The sequence below is a fragment of the Panicum virgatum genome, chromosome 3N (assembly GCF_016808335.1).
Source record: "Panicum virgatum strain AP13 chromosome 3N, P.virgatum_v5, whole genome shotgun sequence".
NCBI lineage: Eukaryota > Viridiplantae > Streptophyta > Magnoliopsida > Poales > Poaceae > Panicum > Panicum virgatum.
The window spans coordinates 2406281-2432427 of record NC_053147.1 but is presented as its reverse complement, the minus strand read 5'-3'; the positions used below and the strand labels follow the sequence as shown (position 1 = coordinate 2432427).

Here is a 26147-nt window from a genome sequence, read left to right as displayed (position 1 = left end):
GCGCGCAGGCCCTGGTGGCGGCAGCGGATCGGCCAAGGAAGGGGGCAGGAGAATGGAAGAGGCTTGGGTGGGTGGGGCAGTGGCCGGTGGGGAACGGGGAGCCTTCCAATTAAATGCTTCCTTGATGCTGGACGGGCTGAGCCGGCCGTTCCAATCAATAAGAATAGGGCCGTTTACAGAGAAGTCATTACCAAGACGTGGTGCCCTAATCCGTGTCGATGAAAATTGGAATGAACTCCATCTCAATTTATGTGGCTTGAGAAAACCTTTTGGAATCAGACAGACGAATGTCGCCACCAATCGCCACCAAAGGCCAATATAAGCTGGAGATGACGCATCCGAAACATCCAGTCCCATTATAAGCAGGTTGGCGAGCCAATTTCCTCTATATAAGAACAATGAGACCAAAAAAAATAGGCCCCAAGATGCTTGTTCAAATGTACACCAACGCAAAAACCAACCGAAAAAATGATATGCTACAAGCCTACATTCCTCATAATTAGTGACCCGAATCCTAAATACGCCAAATCTCCGAATTGAGAAAAATGTCAGGTATGTGCAGGGGGAGTCAATCTTCTTTTGTTCGAGTCATTAGCTGGATCTTGGACCGTCTTTCCTGAAGCTCCCTGTCCAAGGGGTGGAGAGACATTACAGTGTTACTATGAGTGAACTGGGTCAAGTTTCGTTAGGGTTTCTCTCTCGAGGAGGCAAATGCAAGTGCTTCTGGAGATACCTGAACATGTGACAGAAGATCCTCTAGCTCGGCTAGGATGTCTGGGAAAGCAGGCCGTTTAGATGGATCGGCTTCCCAACATCTCTGCATTAAGTCCAACAGCTTTGGATGTGCCTTTTTGGGGAGTCCTGGGCGCAATCCCTGATATGGCAGTACGTTTAGCAGATTTCACTGTGCACATAGAATGCTATAACAACTACTCCTTTCCTTACCCACCTGTCTAACACCTACAGCCGCCTGGAGCGGGGTCATTGTATCATATGGGATCTGGAAACACCAGAAATAAAAAATAAGAAGATTCAGCAATTGCAATGATAACCGCATCATTTGTGACAGGGAACTATAAGTAGTCATAGAAATAAGTGCAACAACAGTACCTTAGACGTTATCAGCTCCCAAAGAACAATAGCAAAGCTGAACACATCTGCTTTGTTATCATAGGGTTGATGATTTATAACCTAAGCATGTAGAAGATATATCAGAAAGGAATTCTCGAGCTAGGCAACATAGTGCATTTTGATATGAAAAAGCTTCTATCAGCAGCTTGTTTCTGAAACTTAATTCACAAGATCTGAATTTCTCTATCAGGTAAGTTTTAATATACAAAACTGCTCCAGCAAACAGAGCTGTACCTCGGGTGCCATCCATCTGTAAGTTCCAGTTTCAGCTGTCATGATACCTCCTTGATCCTGGAACCGAGCCACACCGAAATCAGCCACTTTAACAACCTAGAGGAACAACCAACAAAATTATTCATCAGTCAGAGTAACTTTATCACAAATTTTGCGATGCATGCACCCCCCCCCTCCCACACACACACACCCACCCACACCCACACAACAACAACATAGCCTTTTTTTCCCAAGCAAGTTGGGGTAGGCTAGAGATGAAACCCGAAAGAAATAAGTTCAAGGTTCAGGCACATTGATAGCTAGTCTCCAAGCGCTCCTATCCAAAGCTATCTCTTTAGAGATATTCCAATCATTAAGGTCTCTCTTAACCAACTCATCCCACATCAGTTTAGGTCTACCTCTACCCTCTTTACATTATCGACCCGCTCAAGAACACCATTACGCACCGGCGCCTCAGGAGGCCTTCGTTGGACATGTCCAAACCATCTCAGCCGATGCTGGGTAACCACACCCACACACACACTTTAAAAAAATGAGACACGGGTATAGGCAATGCCAATAAATCCACAAGTTTAACAACCAGTATTCTTTTCATACCATTTTTCTACCCTAAACATCTCCTTCGCAAATGAAATAGTTAAAAATCCATAGGTTCCAAATTATAAGTCGTTTTGGATTTTCTAGATGTATAGCTTTTGCTATGCACCTAGATATACGCTATGTCTACATGCATAGGGAAAAAATGTGTATCCAAAAAAGCCAAAACACCTATAATTTGGAACAGTAGTAGTTAATGCTACATACTCGATCTTTGTCCATTAGAAGGTTGGCAGTCTTTAAATCTCTATGGATGATACCCCTTTCGTGCAAGTAGCACATCCCTTGGCATACATCAACTGCGAACTTCAAGAGAGTTGTGAGGTTTAGAACATTATGCTGCTTGTGCACAAAGTCATACAGGCTTCCTCCAGACATGTATTCTGCAAGTTAACTAAGGACAGGTTAAAAGAGTATAACCAATTAACCAGAGAAAATTGCTAAAGCCTACAAGGGCATCAGTTAAGAAGCAAGGGTAAAATTTGGTTTCAGCAAGTAACTAGCAATCCTTGAAAACTGCAAGTTATGCTAGGCCAATGCTATGAAAAGGAGGGCTTTGCGTTGCATGTATTCAGGTCAGATTTTCTGTATGACAAACGATGCAGGTTCCAAATACATCCAGTAGATGCTTCATAAATCTCACCTGTAATTATGCAAAATTGCGGTGGTTTTGTGCATGCACCAATGAACCGCACAACATTTGTATGTTGAACTTCTCTGAAAAGTGTGGAAGGTGAAGGCATGACATACATCATTAACTTATTCCAACCAAATAGGACATAGGATATTCAAGTACAACACATAAGTTGTAAGTGGTCCCACGATATGTTAGATACCTTAGAATATATACTTCCTGCATGAACTCATTCCAAACATTCTTATTCAAATGCTCGGCCCTTAGAACTTTAACAGCTACATCCTCACCAAGGTAAGTCCCATGATACCTTCACATAAGCATAACACAATAAAAAGAAAGCACTACCGAATACAGCAACTAATTGTCAGAAGTATAAACTTGACTCACAAGTCCCCACAAGAACCAGAAGCAATCATCCCACCCATCTTAAGAAGTCGTTTGTCAATTTCCCATTCACCACCTTTAAGTTGGAAGGGCAGTGTTCTTTCAGCTGCTGAGGAATGAGATGAACCAGACCATGAACCCTGTGTTCAGAACACAGCACATGTGTTGTTAGCTTTGGACAACGGAACAAAATATATTGACTCCCGCATCAACCACAAGCAAGACAGGACCTGCCTGCCTAATACTGTCAATCATAAATTGTATCTTTATATGAATTGTTCAGAACTTACCTCATTTCTTAAAATGGATGCTTCCAGTGCTTTGTTCAAACCATCAGTGTCCTGATCATAAAATTATGAGTTTAGCATCATTGGAGGCAAATTCAAGTATGACCCCCTCGACTGATTCTGGTTTTGTTTATTTAAAAACTATGTGTACACCATGAGCTATGGAAGTTGGTTAAGTGGCAGATTTCAGATCAAACCCTTGCATCTTGTGCAACAGAACGTAACATGGATGCTAAGATGCTTCTATATGCACATGGATGTTCATAACTTACCTCATTTGTAAGTTGGATGTTGAGAAGGATTAATGCCTCAGGAAGTAATTGAAAAGGTCTAACTGGAAGTTTCATGAGGTTTGTTACTTCACAAAGTGATAATTTTGTATATTCAAAATAAACTATGTGCCAGTTAATGTGCACCAGTGAACATTGCTATGGCAGCCATAACTCAAGATGAATCTTATTACTGGCAGCGGACAGTGCTACCAAGAACAAGAAATCCTTTTAGCCTCAAGCAAGTTGGGGGCTAAGTCTAGGAACAACCCCAATGCATCAATCCCTAAACCCTCAACAATTCAATCATGCCATGATAAGGGCCTAACATGTTACCTCAATAGGCCAACCATCAACCACAAAAACATCAAGAGAATAGCCATCATGAGTTGAGAAAACGTGTGCTTCTCTGATGTTCAGTCCAATGTCAGACAGCAACGCAGAGAGCTGGCAAAACATGTTAGATGCTAAACTGTGAGCAAAATGACCAATCATGAACATCATAGAGTGTACAGTAATACATGGTTGAATGCCAAAAAATGTCCTATAAGATATCTTGAGTGTAAGCATGGATATAAATTAACCAAGTGATCCAACTAGATTCTAGATATCATTTATCAAACAACTAGACCATGTAGATTGATTGAAAAATGCTATTACTTTTAAAAATGTATCACGAGTTGAGGATAGATTAAGAGGTACATAACTGCTGACCTGACTGAGTAGCTTTGGCTTGTCAATTGTGGAGAAAACAATCTCATGAATGTGAGTATATTGTGTGTCTTGCCTGTGAAATATAGACAGTCAAAATTAGTGCATTAGAAAATAAAGTTGTATGTTAAATATGTGTCTTGGTCTCTTGGACATGTCATACTTGTTCATGCAATTGAAAATGCATGAGCAGTTTCAACTTTTCTTTTTGAAGAACTAGGAGCAGTTTTAACTTCAGCTCATTTATCTGACACACAGACTACAGAAGTGAACAAGTATTTTTAAACAAAGGTAAACATCCCTCTGTGTGACTCCAACAGTCAAAGCAAAGACAACTAAAATGCTAATGCACTTGTATTCAAAGGGTTGCAACCTTTAACATGCACTATTTAGAAGGGATGAAAAGAAAATGGATAACTATGTGACACAAAGGTTGCCATTGTAATGCTCATCCTCATCAGACAAAGTTAGCTGTTGTGCAAGGGTTTTTGAGTTGTACCTTTTTTGAGTTGTACCTTTTTACAGAGCTTGTATAATTAACTAAAAATACTTTTCTGTGCACAGACAAAAAAGAAAACAGAAAGTGATGCAGAGAATAATTGCTTGTATTCCTCAAAACCCTAGAAGGGTGGGATATATAGATCATATACATGAGCCTCTAGATGGGCCTCTATACATGGGCTCACATATACACCAACACCCCCCCCCCCCCCCCGGCAGTCTGAACTACCGATACAGCGGTGTTCACGACTGGACAACAAGAAAGCCAACACCCCCCGCAGTCTGAACAACCGGCGCAGCGGTGTTCAAGACTGGACAAGAAGAGAGTACAAAGAGAGTACAAAGAGCTAATACCCCCCGCAGCCACAACTAGCCACCGGCTACGTTGAGGCTGGAGCGAAACTCCGAGAAGGTCGAGGAGGGCAGCCCCTTGGTGAAGATGTCAGTAAACTGGGAGGTAGTCGGGACATGGAGTACCCGAACATCGCCGATGGCGACTCTATCGCGCACGAAGTGCAGGTCAATCTCCACATGCTTCGTCCGCTGATGCTGGACAGGGTTGGTGGAGAGATACACGGCGCTGACGTTGTCGCAGTAGACGAGCGTGCTCTTGGCGAGCGGGCTATGGAGCTCCGCCAAGAGCTGTCGTAGTCAGGACGCCTCCGCCACGCCGTTAGCGACAGCCCGATACTCCGCCTCAGCACTGGAGCGGGAGACAACTGGCTGCCGCTTGGACGACCAGGAGACCAGATTGCCGCCCAGGAAGACGGCGTAGCCAGAGGAGGAGCGACGAGTGTCCGGGCAGCCAGCCCAGTCAGCGTCGGTGTAGACCACCAACTCAGCAGAGGACGAGCGGTGAAGCACCAAGCCGAGGTCCACTGTGCCACGGACGTAGCGGAGGAGACGGTTCAGCGCAGCAAGGTGTGACTCCCGGGTATCATGCATATGGAGACAGACCTGCTGGACAGCGTAGGTAAGGTCCGGCCTGGTGAAGGTGAGGTACTGCAACGCGCCGGGCAGACTCCGGTAGGCAGTAGGATCAGCCAACGGATCACCCAGATCAGCAGACAGCTTCGCATAAGTGTCGACAGGAGTGGAGCAGGGCTTGCAATCAGTCATCCCAGCCCGCTCCAGGATATCAAGTGCGTACTGCCGCTAGTGAAGGAGAAGACCAGACGGGCGAGGCTCAATAGTGACGCCCAAGAAGTGGTGGAGCTGATCAAGATCCTTCATAGCGAACACCTGCTGCAGAGAGGAGATGACACTCTGAAGCAACTGATGACTGGAGGCTATGAGCACAATGTCATCGACATAGAACAGCAGATATGCAGCCTCATACCCACGGCGGTAGACGAAGAAAGACGTGTCAGACTTGGCCTCGGTGAACCCAAATGTCAGCAAGAACGTGGCGAACCGATAGTACCAAGCCCGAGGAGCCTGCTTCAGTCCATAGAGAGACTTGTTGAGCCGGCAGACCATATCCGGACGACTCGAGTCCACAAATCCCGCTGGCTGAGAGCAGTAGACAGTCTCTGACAGAATGCCGTGAAGAAACACATTCTTCATGTCCAGCTGGTGCACAGGCCAAGAGCGCGAGAGCGCAAGCGAGAGGACCGTGCGCACCGTAGCGGGCTTCACGACTGGGCTGAAGGTCTCATCATAGTCCACACCAGGCCGCTGAGTGAACCCCCGGAGAACCCAGCGAGCCTTGTAGCGCTCCAGTGTGCCATCAGCCCAACGCTTATGCGTCCAGATCCACTTGCCAGTCACCACATTGCAACCAGACGGACGCGGCACGAGGTCCCACGTCTGGTTGGCAAGAAGAGCCGTGTACTCCTCTTCCATCGCGCGACCCCAGTGAGGATCCGCCAAGGCGTCGCGGACAGAGGAGGGTACCGGAGAGACCCGAGGCTCTACCTCGATGGCGGAGAGTCGCGGCCTGAGACGCCATCCGCCGAGTCACCATGGGATGGATATGCCGAGGATCCCGATGGATGACTGGCGGGTGGTACACCTCCGGCTCGGCTCGAGAGGGAGCCGGAAGAGGCGACGACAGCGACGGCTCCGGTGTCGGCGTCGCAGGAGCCTCCAGAGCAGGAGGCGGCGCCGGTGTCAACGCCGAACGACGCCGGTACACCTGCACCGGCTCAGCGTACCGCTGCGGCGCCGGGGTCGGCGCCGAGCGACGCCGGTACACCTACACCGGCTGAGCGTACCGCGCAGATGCAGGGGAAGGCACCGGGGCCGCGCGTGGCGTAGCGGGAGACACCGGGTCCGCACGCGGCATGACCGGAGGTCCGGGGGCCGCGCGTGGCGCGACCGCGGCCACCGGGGCCGCGCTCGGCGCAGCAGGGATCACCGGAAGCGGTGCCGGTGTGCCGGGAAAACCTGCAGGAAAAGGACAGACAGGTAACGATGGCTGAACCACCGGGTCAGTCGGAAACATTTCCGACTCCAGCTCAGGGTCAGGAGAAGGTGTGGAGGAGGTGGAGTAGAGGAAATCCGACTCGTCAAAGACGACGTGTCGGGAGATCAGAACGCGGCGAGAGGTGAGGTCAAAGCATCGGTACCCCTTGTGGTCAGGGGAGTACCCGAGGAACACACGAGTCGAGCGCGGCGCCAGCTTGTGAGAAACGGTGGCGGAGGTGTTAGGGTAACATGCACACTCGAAGACCCGAAGGTGGTCATAGCGAGAAGGGGTACCGAAGAGAGCGTGGTGTGGAGTGGGAGCAGGAAAAGCAGTGGACGGAAGTCGGTTGAGCAGGTAGGTGGCAGTGTGGAGGCTCTCAGCCCAGAAGCGCGGGGGCAGAGAAGCCTGGATCAGAAGGGTGCGCATGACGTCGTTCGTCGTGCGAATCATCCGCTCAGCCTTGCCGTTCTGAGGAGAGGTATACGGACAAGACATACGCAGCTGAACACCCCGAGACAGGAAGAAGGACCGGGAGGTGGAGTTATCGAACTCCCGCCCGTTGTCACACTGGACGGCCTTAACGGTGAGGCCGAACTGAGTGGACACCCAAACAAAGAAGTGGAGGAGGGTGGGGAAGGTCTCAGACTTGGCGCGCAAAGGGAAAGTCCAAGAGTAATGAGAAAAATCATCAACAATGACCAGATAATATTTATAGCTAAACATGCTGAGTACAGGAAATGTCCACAGGTCACAGTGAATCAGATCAAAAGCATGCGCAGCATGCGAAGAAAAAGAAAACGAAAGTCTAACACGACGACCTAACTGGCACGCATGACAGAGGTGCTTAGCAGGAGCCCTAGTACATGGAACATCGGTACTACGGCTGAGCTGAGCCAAAACATCGCGGCCGGGGTGACCAAGCCGGCGGTGCCAGGTGGTGGAAGAAGGCGTCACGGCAAAAGCAGTAGACGAAGAAGCCGAAGGCGAGGCAGCGGAAGCAGGAAGCCGAAGAGTGTAAAGGGGCCCCGGGCTGTCACATCGGAGGAGCGGACGCCGGGAAGCCGAATACTTCACAGTAAGACCAGAGGAGTCAAATTCGATAGAACACGAGTTGTCAGCAGTAAACTGGCGAATAGAAAGAAGGTTGTGAACCATTTGAGGAGCAACAAAAACATTAGGAAGACGAGGAGCAGACCCCACGGCGGTGACAGGAAGGCAAGACCCATCACCAACCATGATAGAAGAAGGACAATAGGGGTGTGGGGGTCGGACAGAAGAGAGGATACCGGCATCAGGAGTGGTGTGGAACGAGGCACCCGAGTCGGCAATCCACTCGGTGCTGGTCGGCGGCGTCAGTCCCATGGTGCTGAAGGACTGCACCAGAGCGGCCTGGTCCCACCCCCCAGGCCAGGTCGGCTGCTGGCTGGGCTGAGCGGGCGGGGTCCAGGACGGCGCGAAGAGTAGAGCAGCGCCAGTGAACATGGCCGCCGGCTGGAGCTGAGGACGAGGCCCCCCGCCCGGACCCTGGAACGGCCACATCGAGTGCGCCCTGACCATGGGTTGCTGAAGGATGGCCAGAGCGTACCTCCAGGGGCAGGGGCAGGAGCGGGAGCCGGAGCCGGAGTCGGCGCGCCCCGACGGCCCCCACCGGTACCGGTACTCCCAGAAGCAGGGCCACCAGCGCGGTACTTGGCGTTGCCGAGGAACTGCCCCTCGAGCGCCACCCAGGCCTGCCGCGCGGTGCCGCCGTGGGTCCTGACGAGATCCTGAAAATCTAGGGAGATGGTCCCGAAGATCCAGGACATGGCGACGCTGTCGAGGCGCAACCACACCACGTCCAGCGCCTCGATCGGCGAGTCGACGAGGACGTGGTCGTCGAGGGCGTAGTGGCGGAGGGTGAGGAGGACCTGGTCCCGCCAGCGGCAGTAGGAGGACGCGGGGTCGAGGAGGACGGAGACCAGGGCCCTGATGTTCTGGACGCCGGCGGCCTGGAGGTGGAGCTGGGCGACCATGGGGTCGGTCGGGTCGTACCGGGCTCCAGATCCGGCGGGCGGGGCCTGGTGGGAGGAAGACGCGCCGTGCTCGGGGTCGACAGGCTGGCCGGAGGAAGCGCTCCGCCTCGGCGACCCGGAGAGCGAGGGCGTCAGCCGTGGCGCGCTCGCGCTCCCAGGCGAGGGCTGCCACGCGGACCCGCTCCTGGGCCGCCGAAGTCTCCGACTTGGTGGGCGAGGAGGGCCGCGGCAAGAGCGGCGTCGGCCTGCTGCCCTCGGAGAGCGGCGGCGGCGAGCGGCGCATCCGCGGGCGCCATCCCAAGTCCGGTCCACGCGGGCGCGGGTGCGGCAGGCTGCTTGCCAGCAGTGACGGCGGCGGCGGCAGCAGCGGCGGTGGCAGCAGCGGCGGGATCGACGGCAGGCGCCTGCAGCAGAGGCAAGGCGGCCGGATCCTGCACCTGCATCAGGGGCTGGGCGGCCGGATCGGCCGGATCGGCGGCGGCCACGGGGACCTGCTGCAGCGGCAGCCCGTGGGAGGAGGCCCAGGGGGCGGCGGTTCGTTGGGCGGCCCGCCAACGGCGCTCGCGGCCCCGCCCGCAGCGGTGGCGGCGGCGGCATCTGGGAGCTGGGCCAACGCCACTAGGGCTGCCGCGGGCAGATCCACGCCCCGCGGCGGCGGCAGCCCCTGCAGCCCTCGCGACGGCGGCGTAGGGCGGCCGAGCGGCCCAGGCGCCGGCGGGAGAGGTGGTCCAAGCGCCGGCCGGAACAGAGGACGCGTCGGCGCCGGATCTGAGCTGCAGAGCAGGGGAGGAGGAGAGGTAGGGGAAGGAGGAGAGGGAAGGGAAGGGAGGCGACGCCGTCTGCCGGCCAGCCATGGTGGCGGCGGCGGCTGGGAGGAGGGAGGAGAGGAGAGGAGAGGAGAGGAGCCTAACCTAGGCTAATGATACCATGATGAAGAGAATAATTGCTTGTATTCCTCCAAACCCTAGAAGGGTGGGATATATAGATCTTATACATGGGCCTCTATACATGGGCTCACATATACACCAACAGAAAAGGCTTTGATCCCTCCATGACATTGGGAACATCAAATTCAATGCAAATATGGAGCCTAACCTATAAGGAAAATTCTTATTTGCACCTCCTATTATTATTTACACATTCTACTTTTTTTTCATTGATTCTTTAGCATGTCTTCTGTTTCTTAGTTTCTTATGCATAGAATTGTCACTCAATAATATAGTGCACTACAATTCTCCAAGGATGTAAAGATACTCTATAAGATGTACAACCACTCAACCAGCATATGGAAGAATCATAAGCTTAGTGAAGACATGCAAGACATTTTTTTAGTACGGATTACAAAAGCAATGAGCCATATGTTACTGTGTTACTAGCCACGTAGCACCCAATTTTGGGATCGTCAAAACATATCGAAGCAGCACATATCATAGGCATCTACCTTACAGAGAGATCATCTCCATCATCATCCCCTTCTTCAGTTGCATCGGAGTCATATGCTTGATCGATATCTTCAATCTTTGATCAAAGTTTAGAGTCAATTCGACAACTCCAATTTCTATTGAGGATACTAAAGACAAGCAATCATTAATGCACTGAAAAAACACTTAGCTTGATAAGAGATAAAATCGCAAGATAACAGACCTCTTCCAAATCCCTAATATACTAGCCTGTGAAGATTCTTATTGTGTAAGCTAAAATCGCATGAAAAAAAGCAGGCAATAGGCTGGGCTCAGCTCAAGGTAGGTTTTGAGCCTGTATGAATATCAGCCAAAGCCAGTCATCCTCTCCCTTGTTCACACTTTGCAAGCAAGTTACATTACAGTTTAGCAGCAACAAAAAAACAAACAAGTTTACTCGGTTACTTATTAACTATCTAATTGTAGTTAATTTTCCACAAAATCATCCACACATAAGTTAACATTGGTAAGTATTGCTTTTTAATCCACTATCCTTCATTATGCATAAAACAACAACATGAATATACATCAAACATTCTATTCCACAAACAAGTTGTACCAAACGGGGAGTTATAGTTACTTCGAAGCAAGAATTCATTTAGCAAAAAATGGCTGCTACAAAGGGTAGTGTGTTTGACTGTTTCATCTAGATGTTCATCTAGAATGAGAAATATGGTTACCATTAACTAGCACATTAGTTTTTCCCAACTAACTTTGGCAGCAATAAATTAATTTGCAACACATATAGTTGCTTGCAGAACTGTCCAAACTCTCAACCAGAATAAGAAAGAGCTTTACCCTCAAGAAACGGACATGGAATGCGGGGCGCCTGTCAGGATCCTTTGCTTCTGCTAAGACGTTCTGGTGGACCAAGACATCGGTTGCTTTGTCAACATTGATATCCAGCTGATAGCTACAGCATGAGTAAACAAAAGAAAAGCCAATGTTAATTTATGATGACACAAACGAGACAATGAAAGGATTAATTGATTGGCTTAACAATGCTAATCCAAAAATGGTGACAGCAGCTATCAGCTTCCTTTGCAGACATGACTATCATAAAAAAGAACAAACCCACAAGCGAAGAATACAAAGGCAAACTACAAGACTAATGGACCAGTTTCTGACTACTGTGCTCAATACAAAGGCAAAGGGTTAGTTTGCAATTGTAGCGCCATGCAGCTCTGGAATCTATAACATTTGCTAATTTCAGAAAATTTTGCTGCCATAGATCTAAAATAGATGATTTCAACTAGCACAAAATTCAGCCAATTATGGCTCAACTCAATCCAAATATTTTCTTACAAAAGGAAAGCCAGAAGGATAATCATTCAATCGGAGGAAGCAAGAAGTAAGTGAAAGACTAATTCAGACAAAGGATCAGCAAGTGAAAGACTAATTCAGACAAAGGATCATATTTTTCCTTTTTGGAACATATGATCCCCCTTGCAAGTGAAATTAACAAAACCGTTCACTCCATTCACTTCCAGCCTTAGCATAATCACAGACCACTCTGGATCAAAATCGAGCAAGGCACAACTGCTAGGCACCATTCCGACACAAAAGTAGTGTAAATCCATCCAGACACCAAGCAAACAGTACCGAGTCAACTCCAATTCCATGGCCCAGTCAAACAACACTCACTTAGCTTATCAAGCACCAGTGGGAGCTAACTCAAAGGTCAAACATGCTACAAATTCACGCTAAGACGAAGCTCACCACTAAGCTTCGCGATGCCCACTTAGAAGCCCAAGCCTAAACGACCACGCTACCCTCCTTGACCGAAACAATGAGCATAGATTTCCACAACCACGAGCTCTAAACCACAGCAAACCTAAGATGCGGCAGCTGAAAGCAGGAGGAACTAATGGATCACCTGTGCGGAAGCCGCCCGAAATGGGCCACGAGCTTGTCTCGGAACTCGGAGTTGGACGCATCCGCGTGGCCGTCGGCGATGAGTCGCTCAAGCACCTGGCCGCAGATGTCGCGGGCACCTCCCCCGCCACCGCTCCCACCGGAGCCGGCAGGAACAGGGGCCGCGTCGCGGGGCGGGGACGAGCTCTCCCCAACGCCCTCCTCGACGCCCCCGCCGAGCCCACCCTCCGCCGCCGTCGCCGCAGCCACCATCCCCGCCTCCTACGCCGCGCTGCACGTCACCTGCCCCGCATCGCCGCCCCCGCCCTCCCCCTTAGCCTCGCCTCGCTGACAGGAGTCTCGCGCGCCCGCCAGCTCGCTCGCTTGTTCCAGAAGGTTCGAGGGGGAGGGGGGGGGGCAGTCGGAGGCGAGAAGGATAGGAGTGCGAGAAGACGAGGAGAGCTCTTAAGACAGGCACGAGGTATGAGGAAGAGAATACGAGGCCGCTGCAGGGGCAAAAGCGTCTTTCCGCGGCGCGCTGCGGCCTGCGGGCCGAGGATGTTGCGAAATGCGCGGCGGCGGGGCAGGATTTGGTTGTGCGCCGTGGGCGTGGTCCTTGCCTTGGAGTTTGAGTGGTCCCGAATGTCAGTCAAAATGAAACGGTGGACGTGGTGTATGGAGTGGTCAGATTGCGCCGACGTGGACGCGGGTTTTCTGAACGTGTGTGCGCTACGTGCACGCCACGAAGTTCTCTTGCAGATTCTGCTGAGCTGACAGGTGGACCCGTGTTCTTTTAGTCTGATGGGCATGTTTGGGTTCTAGAAATTATTTCCTGCTCACCAAATTTTAGCCTAAAATAATCTAAAATTCTCAAACATGATGGCTAGTTCTGTTGGAAATATGCCCTTGAGGCAATCATGTTTCTTTATATTCATGATTAATAAAGTGTTCCTTAAATATTCATGGATGACAACTTGCATTGATTAATGTTTATGTGAAGTATTTATGAAACTCTTTATTTTTATGAATATTCAAAGTGTTCCTAGTCGGAGTTCATGTGAGGATATACATGAATATTAGACTAGCACATGTATTAGTTGATTGACTACGTTTCACAAGTCATGGACATGGTGATGTCAAACTAATAATATGGGCTCATGCGAGACATGAGATTGAACTGACCCAACACGAGATGATGACTTCTCATTACACAATATGTACGATGTGTCCTAAGACCTGAGATCGTCGTATGTACTCAAGATGTGAACCGACTTACTTAGGAGCCATCAAACGCTGCACCGTAACAGGGTAGTCATAAAGGTGGTTTTCGGGTCTGTCAAGAAGCATGCTATGAGACATAGTCGGTCAAGATGAGATTTGCCCCTCTCTACAAGAGAGAGATATCTCTGGGGTCCTCGAGTGATTTGGATCAGGAAATGCATGGCCATGCTGGGGTTAAGAGTTAACCAAGGATTCCGAATCACAAGATCGAGAAAGAGTGGTCGGCTTTAAGCTAGACCAAATATCGTGAGGCAAAGGGAACAGCATGTATATGATATTGTGGCGGCTCGTCTGATATGATCTTTGTGTGCGTATAGGAGTTGACATGTCTTGCTAGAGGCCATTGTCTACTATTGGGCCGAGTAAGAGTACTCGGACTATGTCTATTCGCATGTGAGCCCATAGGGTTACACACTTAAGGAAAAGAAACCTGATAAGGATGAGATCCGAATTAGACTAGTCATAAGTGCACTAATGGGCCTTTTAGGCCCAAAAGGAGGCGCCCAAGGTGAGGCCTAAGGCAGCCCACCTAAGGGGCTATATAAATAGAGGGGGTGCCCAAAAACCCTAACCCTAGCTACTGTTCACGCATGTGAACAGTACCTGCTACAGTAGCCGCCCCCTTTTCTGTCCGCCCCTCCTGTGCGCCAAGCCCTAGGTCGCCCTCGCGGACCTAGCAGTCCGGATTGCGGCGCTTCTTCCCGTACGTGTGGACTTCGTGGAGGTGCTGCGCTTGCTGCACAAGGACGAGCCATTCGTGAGGTGGTTCACGCAACTGCACTGCCGGCTTCCATCTGCACTACACCGACGCGCTACAGAAGTTCCGCAACCGCACGTCTAGTGGTAATCCCGTGATCTATAACTGCAGTAATTCTGGTTTATGCGGTAGAAAATTTTTGTTTTTGCTACCACATATTCCTACAGCGGTATCAAGAGCCAGTGCTGTCTCATTATAGTGCTGTCTCATTATAGATTCGGATATGTGCATATGGGGATATGTGTAGTTTCAGATCGATCTATGACCCAATTTCTTAAACTAGCTGCGAAGTTTGTGCAACGACATACTCCTACCGGTCGGTTTTCCGCCATCGGAGTTAAGTGATGCACATAAACCCGGTCGCTGAGGTTGGAGATCAATGTGATTGGTCGAATCGAAACATTGAGCATAAGCCAGATGCATGAGATGCATAGGGCAGTAGATTGGATCTACTGCGAATTCCGTTTTGTTGCAAAAGCGTGTTTTACAGTAAAATAGTTATAACTTTTGCATACGAACTCGGATTTAGGTGAACTTTATATCGATTTGTATCTACAGAAAAAGTTAGACTTGGTTCAAAACAGACTTGCTGTTTCAGCGAAATTTAGATTTGCGAAATTCGGCCCAGAAGATAGAGTTTTCGGTGTTTTAAGTTCGGACGTCGGAATCACATAACTCTGTTTTGCAGGTTTTGTGATCGGTATGGCCTCTATGTATATGTGATGCATGTGTGTAATTGTTTCATGACCTGTGTGCCGTGATTATAACAATTCGGTGATCGCACTACACCGACGCACTACAGAAGTTCCGCAACCGCGCATCTAGTGGTAATCCCGTGATTTATAACTGCAATAATTCTGGTTTATGCGGTAGAAAATTTTTGTTTTTGCTACTCCATATTCCTATAAGTTCTTGGTTATTTATAAATAGTCTACCTTAAAAAACTATTATCACATTCAAATAGTGGTTATTAGGCTATTTTGAGTGGGACCCACCGCAATAGGAGAGGAAAAGAGGTTCCAATGATTAGAAAATTTTCTAGCCCTTGGATCCAAATATATGAAGAGCTATTTTATTAGATGACTATTTACTTGAGCTAAATAGCTCTAGTCCAAATAACTAAGAGATAGTTCTCCAAACACGCCAATAATGAGACGGGATAAGGACCATTGGAAGGGATCATTATAGTGCCGGCACTCTACTAGTACTTCCAGTACTAATTTAGCAGCAAGTAGATCAATCGACAAATCTCCAAGAGCGTCAGTGTTAGAGACTAAGTCAAGTCATTTTCGTAACCCATTTATTATAACCAAGATTTGTCAGTAACATATTATTTTTTTCTGCGAGGTCGATAATTTATCGTACTGCAAGAACACATTGAGCTGTGGCATCAATGTATTCATGCCTGACATAACCCAATTGAGGCAACCTGTAAGTAATATAAACAATTAACTTTAATTAGCAAGAAACCTAGCTTTCTGTGTAAGAATAAATTGATCGTGGAACCTATAATCACCGAAATTGAATTTAGATGCGGGCAACCAAATTAGAACAGGATATGTCTTAAAGTAGCCCTAAAGCAACTTGATCAAAGGGTCATCTCATGAGTTGCAAATAACCAATAGACTGATGATGAGAGATTACTAATCAACATTATTATAATGGTCTTTTTTTTGGAGTTTATGGGTACCAGGATCTCATCTGTCAAACCATTTTGATGAATGGTCCAGCCAAACATCAACATCTCAACATAAAATTGTTCAAGGATGATCCTAAGCATCATTCTTTGATCCAATCATACAACATTTTACTATTTTTAGGTAATTTAAACAATTTACTATATTGCAATAGTTGTGGAAAAACAACAAATGACACTAGCTACTTGCAACAAATATTTTCTTTTTATAATTGAATACTCAAGCCAAACTGTTCCCTTATTTTATTGAGAAATAACTAAAGTGAGATACATTAAAAAATAGTTGATCCCAATACAATTTGTATGAAAACTGAGATCAAATTATCCATTCAACATAGAAGAATGTGATTTGCATACTTGATTTTAGCAACTCTATCAAATGATTACCTCACATTTTAGATAAAAGGGTTACCAAAAGACTAGGACCATTAGGCCTATATGTTGAATTTTATATGATTAGCCTTTTTTCCATTCACGGGTGTGTCGGTGTTTTAGCACCATCTATCTCAGGATACTCTAAAGTAGAAGATCATTTGGTGAGAAATCGCCGTCTAGAACTTGAAGGTAAAAGCGAAGATATAAGACACGGATTTAGACAGGTTTGGGCTACCATAGTAGCGTAATACCTTATGTTATGTTCGGGCCTTCGGGGTTTTGTATATTTTGTCATGTGTGCTTGGGTGCTGTGTCGCCTTAGTTTAGACTTGAGTTGGATCTAATCTAATCTAATCTACTACAGATATGCCCTCCTTTATATACTCCAAGGGTAGTATACTATTTAGTTACAAGGTAGGAGTTATAGTAGAATTATAAGGGAGAGTCATATTAGAATTCCAACTTCTCCCTTCCTTGTGAGTGTCGGGAGATCTATCTCTAACAGGGTGTTATATGATAAATATTTGAACATTAATTTGGTAGTCTAAGCTAGATGGCCATCTACCACTTCACAACAACAACAACAACAACAACAACAACAACAACAACAACAACAACATAGCCTTTTGTCCCAAGCGAGTTAGGGTAGGCTAGAGATGAAACCCAAAAGACACAAAGGTCACGGTTCAAGCACGTTGATAGCTAGTCTCCAAGCGCTCCTGTCCAAAACTACCTCCTCAGAGATATCCCAATCTTTAAGGTCTATCTTAACCGACTCGTCCGATGTGGCGCGTCGCTAAGAGGGTTACGCCCCCAACGAGTTTCTTATGGGTTTCATATCCATTAGAGTGGCTATTTTTTACACTGGTTCGCCAAACATACCGCAACCCTCCTCCTTTACCCAGGCTTGGGACCGGCTATGTTGAGACAATTCGAGAAAGTCTTCCAGTCAACACGGGCGGAGTTATATTGTGTGTTCCTCGAAGTTGATCCTAAGCACATTCTTTGTTCTTCGAGTTAAGCTTGTAATATAATAGTAGTAAGATAACAACAAATTGGTATCAGCATAGAGGAGCCAAGTCCCAGCATTAGCTTAGTTGCATTGAGGCCCTAGTATATTCCATTTTCTCATGCTACCTTCATCACACACGACATGAAAATGTTCAGATGAAAGGACTAAACTAAGGAGGAGTCCTTAGACAAAGGAGACGTCCTTTCGTTGGTCGATGTGAATTTTGCAAGGAAATGACAAAGATGCCCTTGATGTTGATGGCTCTAAACCTTGTTCTTTGCCTTTATCCAAAATGTGGATTAGAACCGGGCCATAGTAGTGCTGGATGGAATCTGCTTAAAGTGGGAGGGAAGGGGAGAACCTGAGCTGATGGATCTCGCTTTGGGGTCCATGCTTATTCTCATGCAAGCATGTCACATCCCCTGTTCCATTCGTCACCTTAAGTGCACAAAGATTTGCACAAGTTTCAGTGATTCCGTAGATCTGCTTATTCCAACGTTTTCAACGATTATACAAATCTGCTTATTGTCACTTAAAAGGTAGTTAGGTTGCTAATAATTTTAGAGGGAGCTTTTGATCTATCAGTAATGCTTTACGGTGTTCTGCGGTTCATTGTAACTAATTTCTCGGTTCAGTAATACTTAGACAGGGTGCAAAAGACTGTCTCTGTTGAAGTGTTGATTGTAACTTCTTTTTTCTTTTGAGGAAAAGTTCATTGTAACTAGGGATTAGGCGTGCCATTCTTTCCCAATGTATGCATGTGTGGTCTAATTATATTTCTCTGTTAATCCCTCTCGGCATGGATTTGAGGGGATTGCCATCTATCTAAACAATGTCTAATAATGGGCACGGGTGAGGGGGTAGCGTCAATTGCAGCTAGCATGTCACGCGTGGCGGCTATCTATTCCGATCCCTTATTAGTCCTAATGGTGCTTCATTAGCATATGTTCTATTAATTTGATGTGCGGTGACATCATCAAGCATATATACTCTTAGCACCAAAGCAAGATCTCTTTTTGACAAATCGCATCAAAGCAAGATACTATATAGTCCATTACCGAAAGTGATGATTGCAGTTCAATGTGCAACCATCAGCTAATTAAAAAAAGCCAAATCTAATGTTCGTGGTTATCCCTTGCACAAGCACAACATATATAATTAAATAAGCACAAAGTGGAGGGTAGGGCAATAATTGTGACACAAAGTTACCACCTATCGCAAGCAAAGAATTGACTGCTGGGGCACAAAATTACCACCGATCGTTGCACCTGTTTACTCTAGTCTAGCTAGCTAGGTTATGAAGTACTTGCGATGAAGTGAGTGGATTGACTGCTTGGGCATAAAACTTTATTATTGGTACCGATCTCAAGCTGCCGCTTTAGATATGTGTTAGCATTAGCATGTGGTATTTTTTTTCTAGGATACTGTGTGTCGTGTGTGTGTGTGTGTGTGTGTGTGTGTGTGTGTGTGTGTGTGTGTGTGTGTGTGTGTGTGTGTGTGTGTGTGTGTGTGTGTGTGTGTGTGAAAAAGAAAAGTTGTCCTCTGAAGCCAATACAATTGGTCACATAATAAAACAGAGAAAATAATGCAGCATTGGCATCATCTACAGCATGCGGGATAACACCGCATAGATCAAATTTGCCTGGATTGGGGCATCTTTTGACGGGTGAAATTAACCATATTATTACAGAGTGCAGCGCAACATTAGGTCAGGCTTACGGCTGCAGAGAATAGAAATGGATTGGATAGACGCACACATCACGTTGCCGATGAAAATTTGCTCAAAAAAAGAAGAGTAAGCTCGATCGCGAGGTTGCTGATGGCTGGGTAGTAGGCTACGTAAGCCTGGAACTCAAAGGGCACTGCTGTCGGCCATTAGTTGATTCACTTCGTTCCGTTTCCTATTCATTCCTTCCTTTTTAGCCCCTTGGGCAAAAAGGGTGCCACCCTTCTTGGTGTGCACTTGAGGGGCAGCCATTTTCTTGGAGAAGTGGAGTCTTCATACTATTACTTTTTGTAGGGAAAGAGATCTCATATCATGGGAGTAGAAGTAAAAGGATTGGATAGGGAAGTTGAAAACTAGTTCTATTTTTTGTATTTTTCAGCAACCGAAGCGAAACATCGATTACACCTTGCAAAAAGATCAAGAGGTAGCACTATCGTAGTCAATATATATAACTCATTCTCTCGTGCCCAGTGGCGGATCCCCATGGGGGCTGAGGGGGCTTCAGCCCCCCCCCCCCATTTCCATGAAGTCCATGGAGCACCCCCACCCCCCCTCCCCCTACAATTTCCATCCATAATTGAAGCCCCCCCCCATTTCCATGAAGTCCATGGAGCACCCCCCCCCTCCCCCTACAATTTCCATCCATAATTGAAGGGGAGAAGGAAGAAAAGGAGGAAGAAGGAAGGGAAGATAAGCCTCTCTAATATTTAGCTTCTGGATCCGCCCCTCCTCGCCCCCACATATAGAACCGATGCCTAATAGCCTTGTCACAGGGTAGAACCTCAAATGTTTCAAAAAGAGTTTCTTTCAATCTTTCCCTACCAAGGTTCAAAAGACTTTGAATAAAACATCTTCGGTGCAAATTAATAAATATCAGAAATTGTTTGAATTCAAATATTTATTTTTACTTTATTGGACTATTTTCGCACATGTGAATATTGACATCTAATTGTTAGTATCCTTATAAAAAATTTCAACATTCGCATGCGAGCCAATATAATACCCAAAAACCTATAATCTGTGTACTCAGCTCATTTTGATATCCAGATTTTGTTGAACAACATATTGAATCCAACTTGAATGTCTTGGAGTTATCCAAGCTATTCACACCTCTGCATATTATTGCAGAAAACATGTATCCCTCATAGATGGTGAAGTCCAGATCCTCCTTATTTTCGTGGCACATCACATGATGGATATAAAACTTATAAAATATCATATATTAACGGTCAACGGCGCAACGCTGATAATGTTTGGTTATATTTTTCAATGGAAGGTCATGTTAAACGAGGATAAATTAAACAGATGTCTGCAAGAAACTCTTTTGAAAGACATCGTGTTCTTGATAAGGCGGATTGGTATTATAGTATCAACCTTATCCACAAGGTGTAGGAATGCCAAGTACACAAGGGTCTTCTGAGAAATCATCAAAGGAACAGCACGAAGTTCAGACATCATTGCCTTGCCGTAGCTGCAAGGCACTTGCGATGCGAGAAGCTGTGCATGAAAGCTGCTGAATGCTACAAAAGTCTTTCCGAAGCCTTTCCCTTTCATTGGTAAAGGTAAAAGGTTCGGGCATGTGGTTTTGTTGAGTGAGGCAACAGGTGTTGCTGGTACATTTTCAATCTAGTGGAGTGCTGGTCCTACCCGGCGGGTCACAGTATATATATGCAAAGAAATGTGTAGAGCAGAGTGCTTGTCATCCATAGTTATCCATTTGCGCAGAGAAGGCTTAAAAGATTGGGAGTTGGGAAAAGCTTGGAATTTTTAAGGGTTCTTATGGAGATGGAAGTAGCTTTCCAAGGGTTGAGGGGTGTTTGTGTGATGCCTGTTTCCCTCCAGTCAACTTGCATAATCATGGGCAGCCTTTTCTAGTTCTACCCTCCACGTTTTTTGGTCTAATCTTTGGTTGGCCCCAAGAAACACTCTTCCTTTCTGCAAAAATTAATCAAGATCGTACATATGGACCAAAGTTGTTTATGATCCATGATCGAGAAGAAATAATTGTGATCGTACGCTTCCCACTCAGCTTTGCCTATCCCAACTCTTGTTTGGACTACTGGAGCACAAACTCAGTGGTAAATCATTTATTTTTTGCTGATGATTCTCTGATTTTAATGAAAGCTAGGGAGGCTGATGCTCTTTTTCTCAAGCAGATGCTTAGAACATATGAGTTGGCCTCAGGTCAAGTCATTAATAAAGACAAATCATCAGTTTTATTTAGCCCAAATACCAGTAACTACACAAGACAGCAAATGAGAGCAATCCTTTCAATTAATCAAGAAGCAAAGAGCGAGAAATATCTTGGGCTACCAGTGACTGTGGGCAGATCTAGGAAAAAAACTTTTGAATATATCAAGCAAAGGATCTGGGTGCGTATTCAAGGATGGCAGGAGAAGCTACTCTCAAAGGCGGGAAAGGAAATTTTAGTGAAAGCAGTGGCACAAGCTATCCCGACATATGCGATGTCCTGCTTTGACTTGACAAAAGGTTTATGTGATGAGCTGAATTCCATTATTGGCCGATATTGGTGGAGTCAGCAAGACAAAGTGAACAAGATTCATTGGCTTGCCTGGGAGCTGTTAACTAGATCAAAGAAAAAAGGAGGTTGGGGCTTTCGTGATTTGCACCTTTTTAATCTGGCAATGCTTGCTCGTCAGGCTTGGCGGTTGTTAATGGACACAAATAATCTTTGTGCTCAAGTTCTGAAAGCGAAGTATTTTCCAAATTCTAGTATATTGCAATGTAAAGCGCGAGGGGGAATTTCCTACTCTTGGAGGAGCATTTTGAAGGGTGTCCAGCTACTCAAGAAAGGAATAATTTGGCGTATTGGAAGTGGTACTGCTACATATATTTGGAAAGATCCATGGATTCCCCGAGGATATACAAGAAGACCTATTACGCCCAAAGGTTCATCATTGCTAATCAGAGTTTCAGAACTAATTGATCCTGCCACTGGAACATGGGATGAACTGCTGATAAGGGATACTTTCTGGCCGGAGGATGCGGAAGTGATATTGACAATCCCTACAAATGAGGACTTTAAGGATATGCCAGCTTGGCATTTTGATTCCAAAGGAATCTTTTCAGTGAAGTCAGCATACAAGCTTGCGGTGCAAATCCGAGATCAAGAATTAGGCCAAGATGCCTCCCCTTCATCAGTATGTCCTGATGCTATTTTCAAATGCCAAAAAATATGGCAACTGAAGCTTCCTCATAAGATTAATATGTTTATTTGGCGAATGGCTCATAACAGTTTGCCTGTCAAACGGAATATTGTTAGAAGAGGAATAAAGATTGATACGCTTTGTCCTGTGTGCAAACGGTTTGATGAAGATTGTGGCCATTTGTTTTTCAAGTGCAAAAAAGCGAAGGAGTGTTGGCAGGCTATGAATCTAGAGCATGTAAGGGCTGAGCTGGAGCTTTGTAGTTCTGGTGAAGAAACAATCATGAAAATTCTGAACCTCCAACAGAGTGTGCAAAATAGAGTTTTTATTTGGCTCTGGAGATGGTGGTCTGCAAGAAATAAAGCTAATGCTGGTGAGAAGATGGCCACAATAGCTGAAATCAATAGCTCTGTATCCTTCCACCTCATGGAAATAGAGAAGCTGGTCACTACATGCATGAACAATTCAAAAAATACCTCTGTTAAATGGAAGCCTCCACCATCAGAGTTTTACAAGATCAATGTTGATGCCTCTTTTTATGAAAATTCAAACCAGGGTGGATGGGGCTTCGTGGTGCGGGATTGCGATGGAACGTTTCTGGAAGGTGGAGCAGGAAGAATCTTTCGGGCCGCTAGTGCCTTGCAAGCTGAAGCCTTGGGGATTTTGAAGAGCCTTGTGCGTGTTGCTGATCTGGGAATGACTAGGATTATTCTTGAGACAGATTCAACTATTGCCGGGAAGGCTATCACATCTAATGATTTCGACAGAAGTATAAATGGATTTCTGTTTATGCAGATTAGGGAGTTCATGGCATCTAACTTTGTTCATTGTATTGTTAATGTATGCCCTAGATCATGTAATGCTGTAGCGGACAGTTTGGCTGGCTTCGGTTGTACTTTAGAGGGAGATTCATGCATATATATGAGTCACCCTCCAGACTTTGTATCTGTACTGGTTTCCGGTGAACAACCTGAAACCAGGGTTTAATGAATCATGTTATTACCTGGTCAAAAAAAAAAAACTCTTGTTTGGACTGTGCTTACATGCATGTGAATACTGAATAGCATGCATGAGGATAGGATCATATACAGGAAGGACATGCAACTTCTTTCTTAACCATACATACAGCCATACCTAAGTGACTAGTTTACAAGAGGAGGAAAGCTCTACAGTTTGAGTTGTTGCAGCTGAACCACCGGCCACCAATAGATTAGGTTTGTTAGTGGACCACAACCTACCACATATGACCTAACAACAGTGTCATTTCACGTGCTATAATAATCCATCATCCATGTCTATGTCAAGAAATGTTCCAACCTGTCCACGGCTGAGCACAGCACGGGAGGCGTTTGGTTTGAGAAATCAGCTCATCGTGAAAGTGACCATCTACTTACAGTTCATCAAGCTGAAACTGAAATAGGCATCAGCAGGAGGTGTGACTTTCATAAAGGAAGCAGGGTCATGTCGTGGTTGCCATCTAGCACAGATTTCTGTGGAGAAGCGATTTCCGTACAGAAAGCTGAGTAGATGATGCATCAAGGGAGAGATGACTAAAAGCTTGAGAATATGGGAACAAATCGTTGGAAGCACAGATCAGTGTCTGTCAAGAGTCAGGCTGGATTCTGGAAGCCCCAGCAATCTGGGCCCAAAATATGTAGAATAATCTTTTGGTGGTTGGTTTGCTTATGGGCCGACGAATAATCTTTTTTCTTTTTTCTCTCTCTCTTCAAGAGTACCGAGTACTGCTCAGTGCTCACTGTACCAAACAAATTCTGCAAAGATGATTTATTTTTTTATTAAAAAATTGCAAGCTGTGGCATTGGTGTTGCATGGACTCCTGACAGACAGAATAGTAATCTTGTCCTTTTCTCTTGTCAGGAACCTCCCTCCTGCAATTCTACGTGCCACTTGCAACTGCAACGTGTCGATCGACAGATCATATAAAATCATCAGGCCAATACAATTCCATTACAGGTCAGCAGCTGCATATTATGCAGAAAAAGAGTATGCCAGAAGCAAGGAGGGGTTGCCTTTTCGGTATCGCACATGTCGTTTCCTTGTATGCTCTGTTCATGCCACCTGAACGTCACATAGCACTTGCAGGAATTAAAGAACCCCCAAAATACCACCACCGATGACCCATCGGATCCTTTAAAGGGGCCAGAAACGAGAGCTCCAAATCGTATTGGAATCACCTGAAAAACCATGGCTTGGCTTCAAGAAACTTCTGCGTCAGCCGGAGCCTGACAGCCTGACACGTGGCTCAAATCAGAGGAAGACAAACACCAAGATCTGATGCGGCGGTAAAATCATCTTACCTCATGCACGTAACCAGCCGGCTGTGGTTGATTTTTTTTTCTTTTTTGATGAACAATGCCGGCTGTGGTTGATCGAGTCTATGCATCCATGCACGAAACTTTCTCTGGTGAAATTGACGCCTGAAGAAAGTTACAACGGATGCCCAGTCATGGATAGGGAAACAAAGTCTCACTACTGTTTTACTCAAGTGTTTCTTCTAGCCTCCACGACCAAATTTTGGGTACCCGGTCATTGCTCCAACAGTACAATTCGTGAGATGATACTTTCTTCTGTCTTCTCCACTTCTTGCGAGGCTCTACTGTGGTTAAGATTGGAGATTTGTTTGGATTAATTTTGGGTAATGGGAAAAGGTTTAGAGGAATGGTCGAGGTGGCAGCATGGCTAGATTGATCGAGGCAGTGTGTCTGGCTGCAAATTGGAAATGCACGTCATAGTTTGGCGGTGCAAAACAGTTGCAATGTCGGGGGCAATAATAGAGAAGACATGGTGAAGATAATTGGTAAGAGCATCATTCGAGTAGGGCGGTCAGGGAAGAAAGAATGGGAAAAACGGAAAAAGTCTAGTTTACACCTTTGAACTATCGGAAAAGTCCAATTTTCAATCTTAAACTATAAAACCGGATAACTAGACCATCCAACTATCGAAATCGGTAAATTTGGCCTTTAGGTGGTTTTGAAGGTGGTTTTCTATTTTATGAAATTAAAAAATATTCAAATTTAAACTAAAAAATTTATAAGTAATCCATTTTTTTAAAAAAAATAAAGTGGGTATCAAATTTTTTCAAAAAATGTAACCTATCTATTGACACTGTACTTGTCATTTATTTGAGTCCATTTTTTATGTTCATAGTATTTTGTTGTTTGTAGTTCTGCCTATTATTTTTGAATAAATAAGATTCAAATAGAGCAATAATAGATAGATTACATTTTTAGAAATATTTTGATACTAGTTTCATATTTTCCTATTTTAAAATAAATTAATTTTGGTTTTATAGATCTCATTAGAATTTTTTAGTTTTTTCTTAAAAATACAAAACCATCCTAAAGGCCGAATTTGCCTGGTTTCGATAGTTGAATGGTCTATCTTATCTGGTTTTGTAGTTTAAGATTGAAAATCAAAATTTTCCAATACTTCAAGGGTGTAAATTGGATTTTTCTTGGGAAAAAAGATGGTTGTTAGACTTAGATCAAATGGGGAAAAAATTCAGGTGTGGCTATGATGGCCGGTGGCGACCATACCGTCCATGCACCAGGCACCTTCGGTAGCTGACGCCACCTTTATTCATCCAATCATCCTCCACGAACAGACGAACTACTAATTCGGTTGC

At 45.9% G+C, this 26147-nt stretch overlaps 1 protein-coding gene across 1 annotated transcript; it reads right to left on the bottom strand.

Moving 5' to 3' along the window:
- Window positions 1–330: 330 nt before the first annotated feature.
- LOC120663653 (serine/threonine-protein kinase STY46-like) lies at window positions 331–12932 on the bottom strand. The gene is made up of 15 exons (XM_039942534.1): window positions 12510–12932; window positions 11432–11546; window positions 10615–10691; window positions 4254–4326; window positions 3876–3986; window positions 3274–3324; window positions 2987–3123; window positions 2799–2906; window positions 2606–2679; window positions 2170–2345; window positions 1366–1461; window positions 1111–1191; window positions 950–1000; window positions 734–874; window positions 331–626 (listed from the first exon to the last, which is right to left on the bottom strand). Exons 1-15 carry the CDS (start codon window positions 12758–12760, stop codon window positions 549–551), a joined length of 1620 nt encoding a protein of 539 aa, XP_039798468.1. The 5' UTR covers window positions 12761–12932; the 3' UTR covers window positions 331–548.
- Between the last annotated feature and the right edge of the window lie 13215 nt (window positions 12933–26147).

What these genes read in the sequence shown, in the direction of transcription:
- LOC120663653 (XM_039942534.1), bottom strand. Translation starts at nt 12,760, where the DNA reads ATGGTGGCTGCGGCGACGGCGGCGGAGGGTGGGCTCGGCGGGGGCGTC. An exon ending in CATCCATTTTAAGAAATGAG is followed by an intron (nt 3,124 to 3,273) that starts GTAAGTTCTGAA and finishes TTCTGAACACAG; the next exon opens with GGTTCATGGTCTGGTTCATC. An exon ending in CAGGAAGTATATATTCTAAG is followed by an intron (nt 2,680 to 2,798) that starts GTATCTAACATA and finishes CACACTTTTCAG; the next exon opens with AGAAGTTCAACATACAAATG.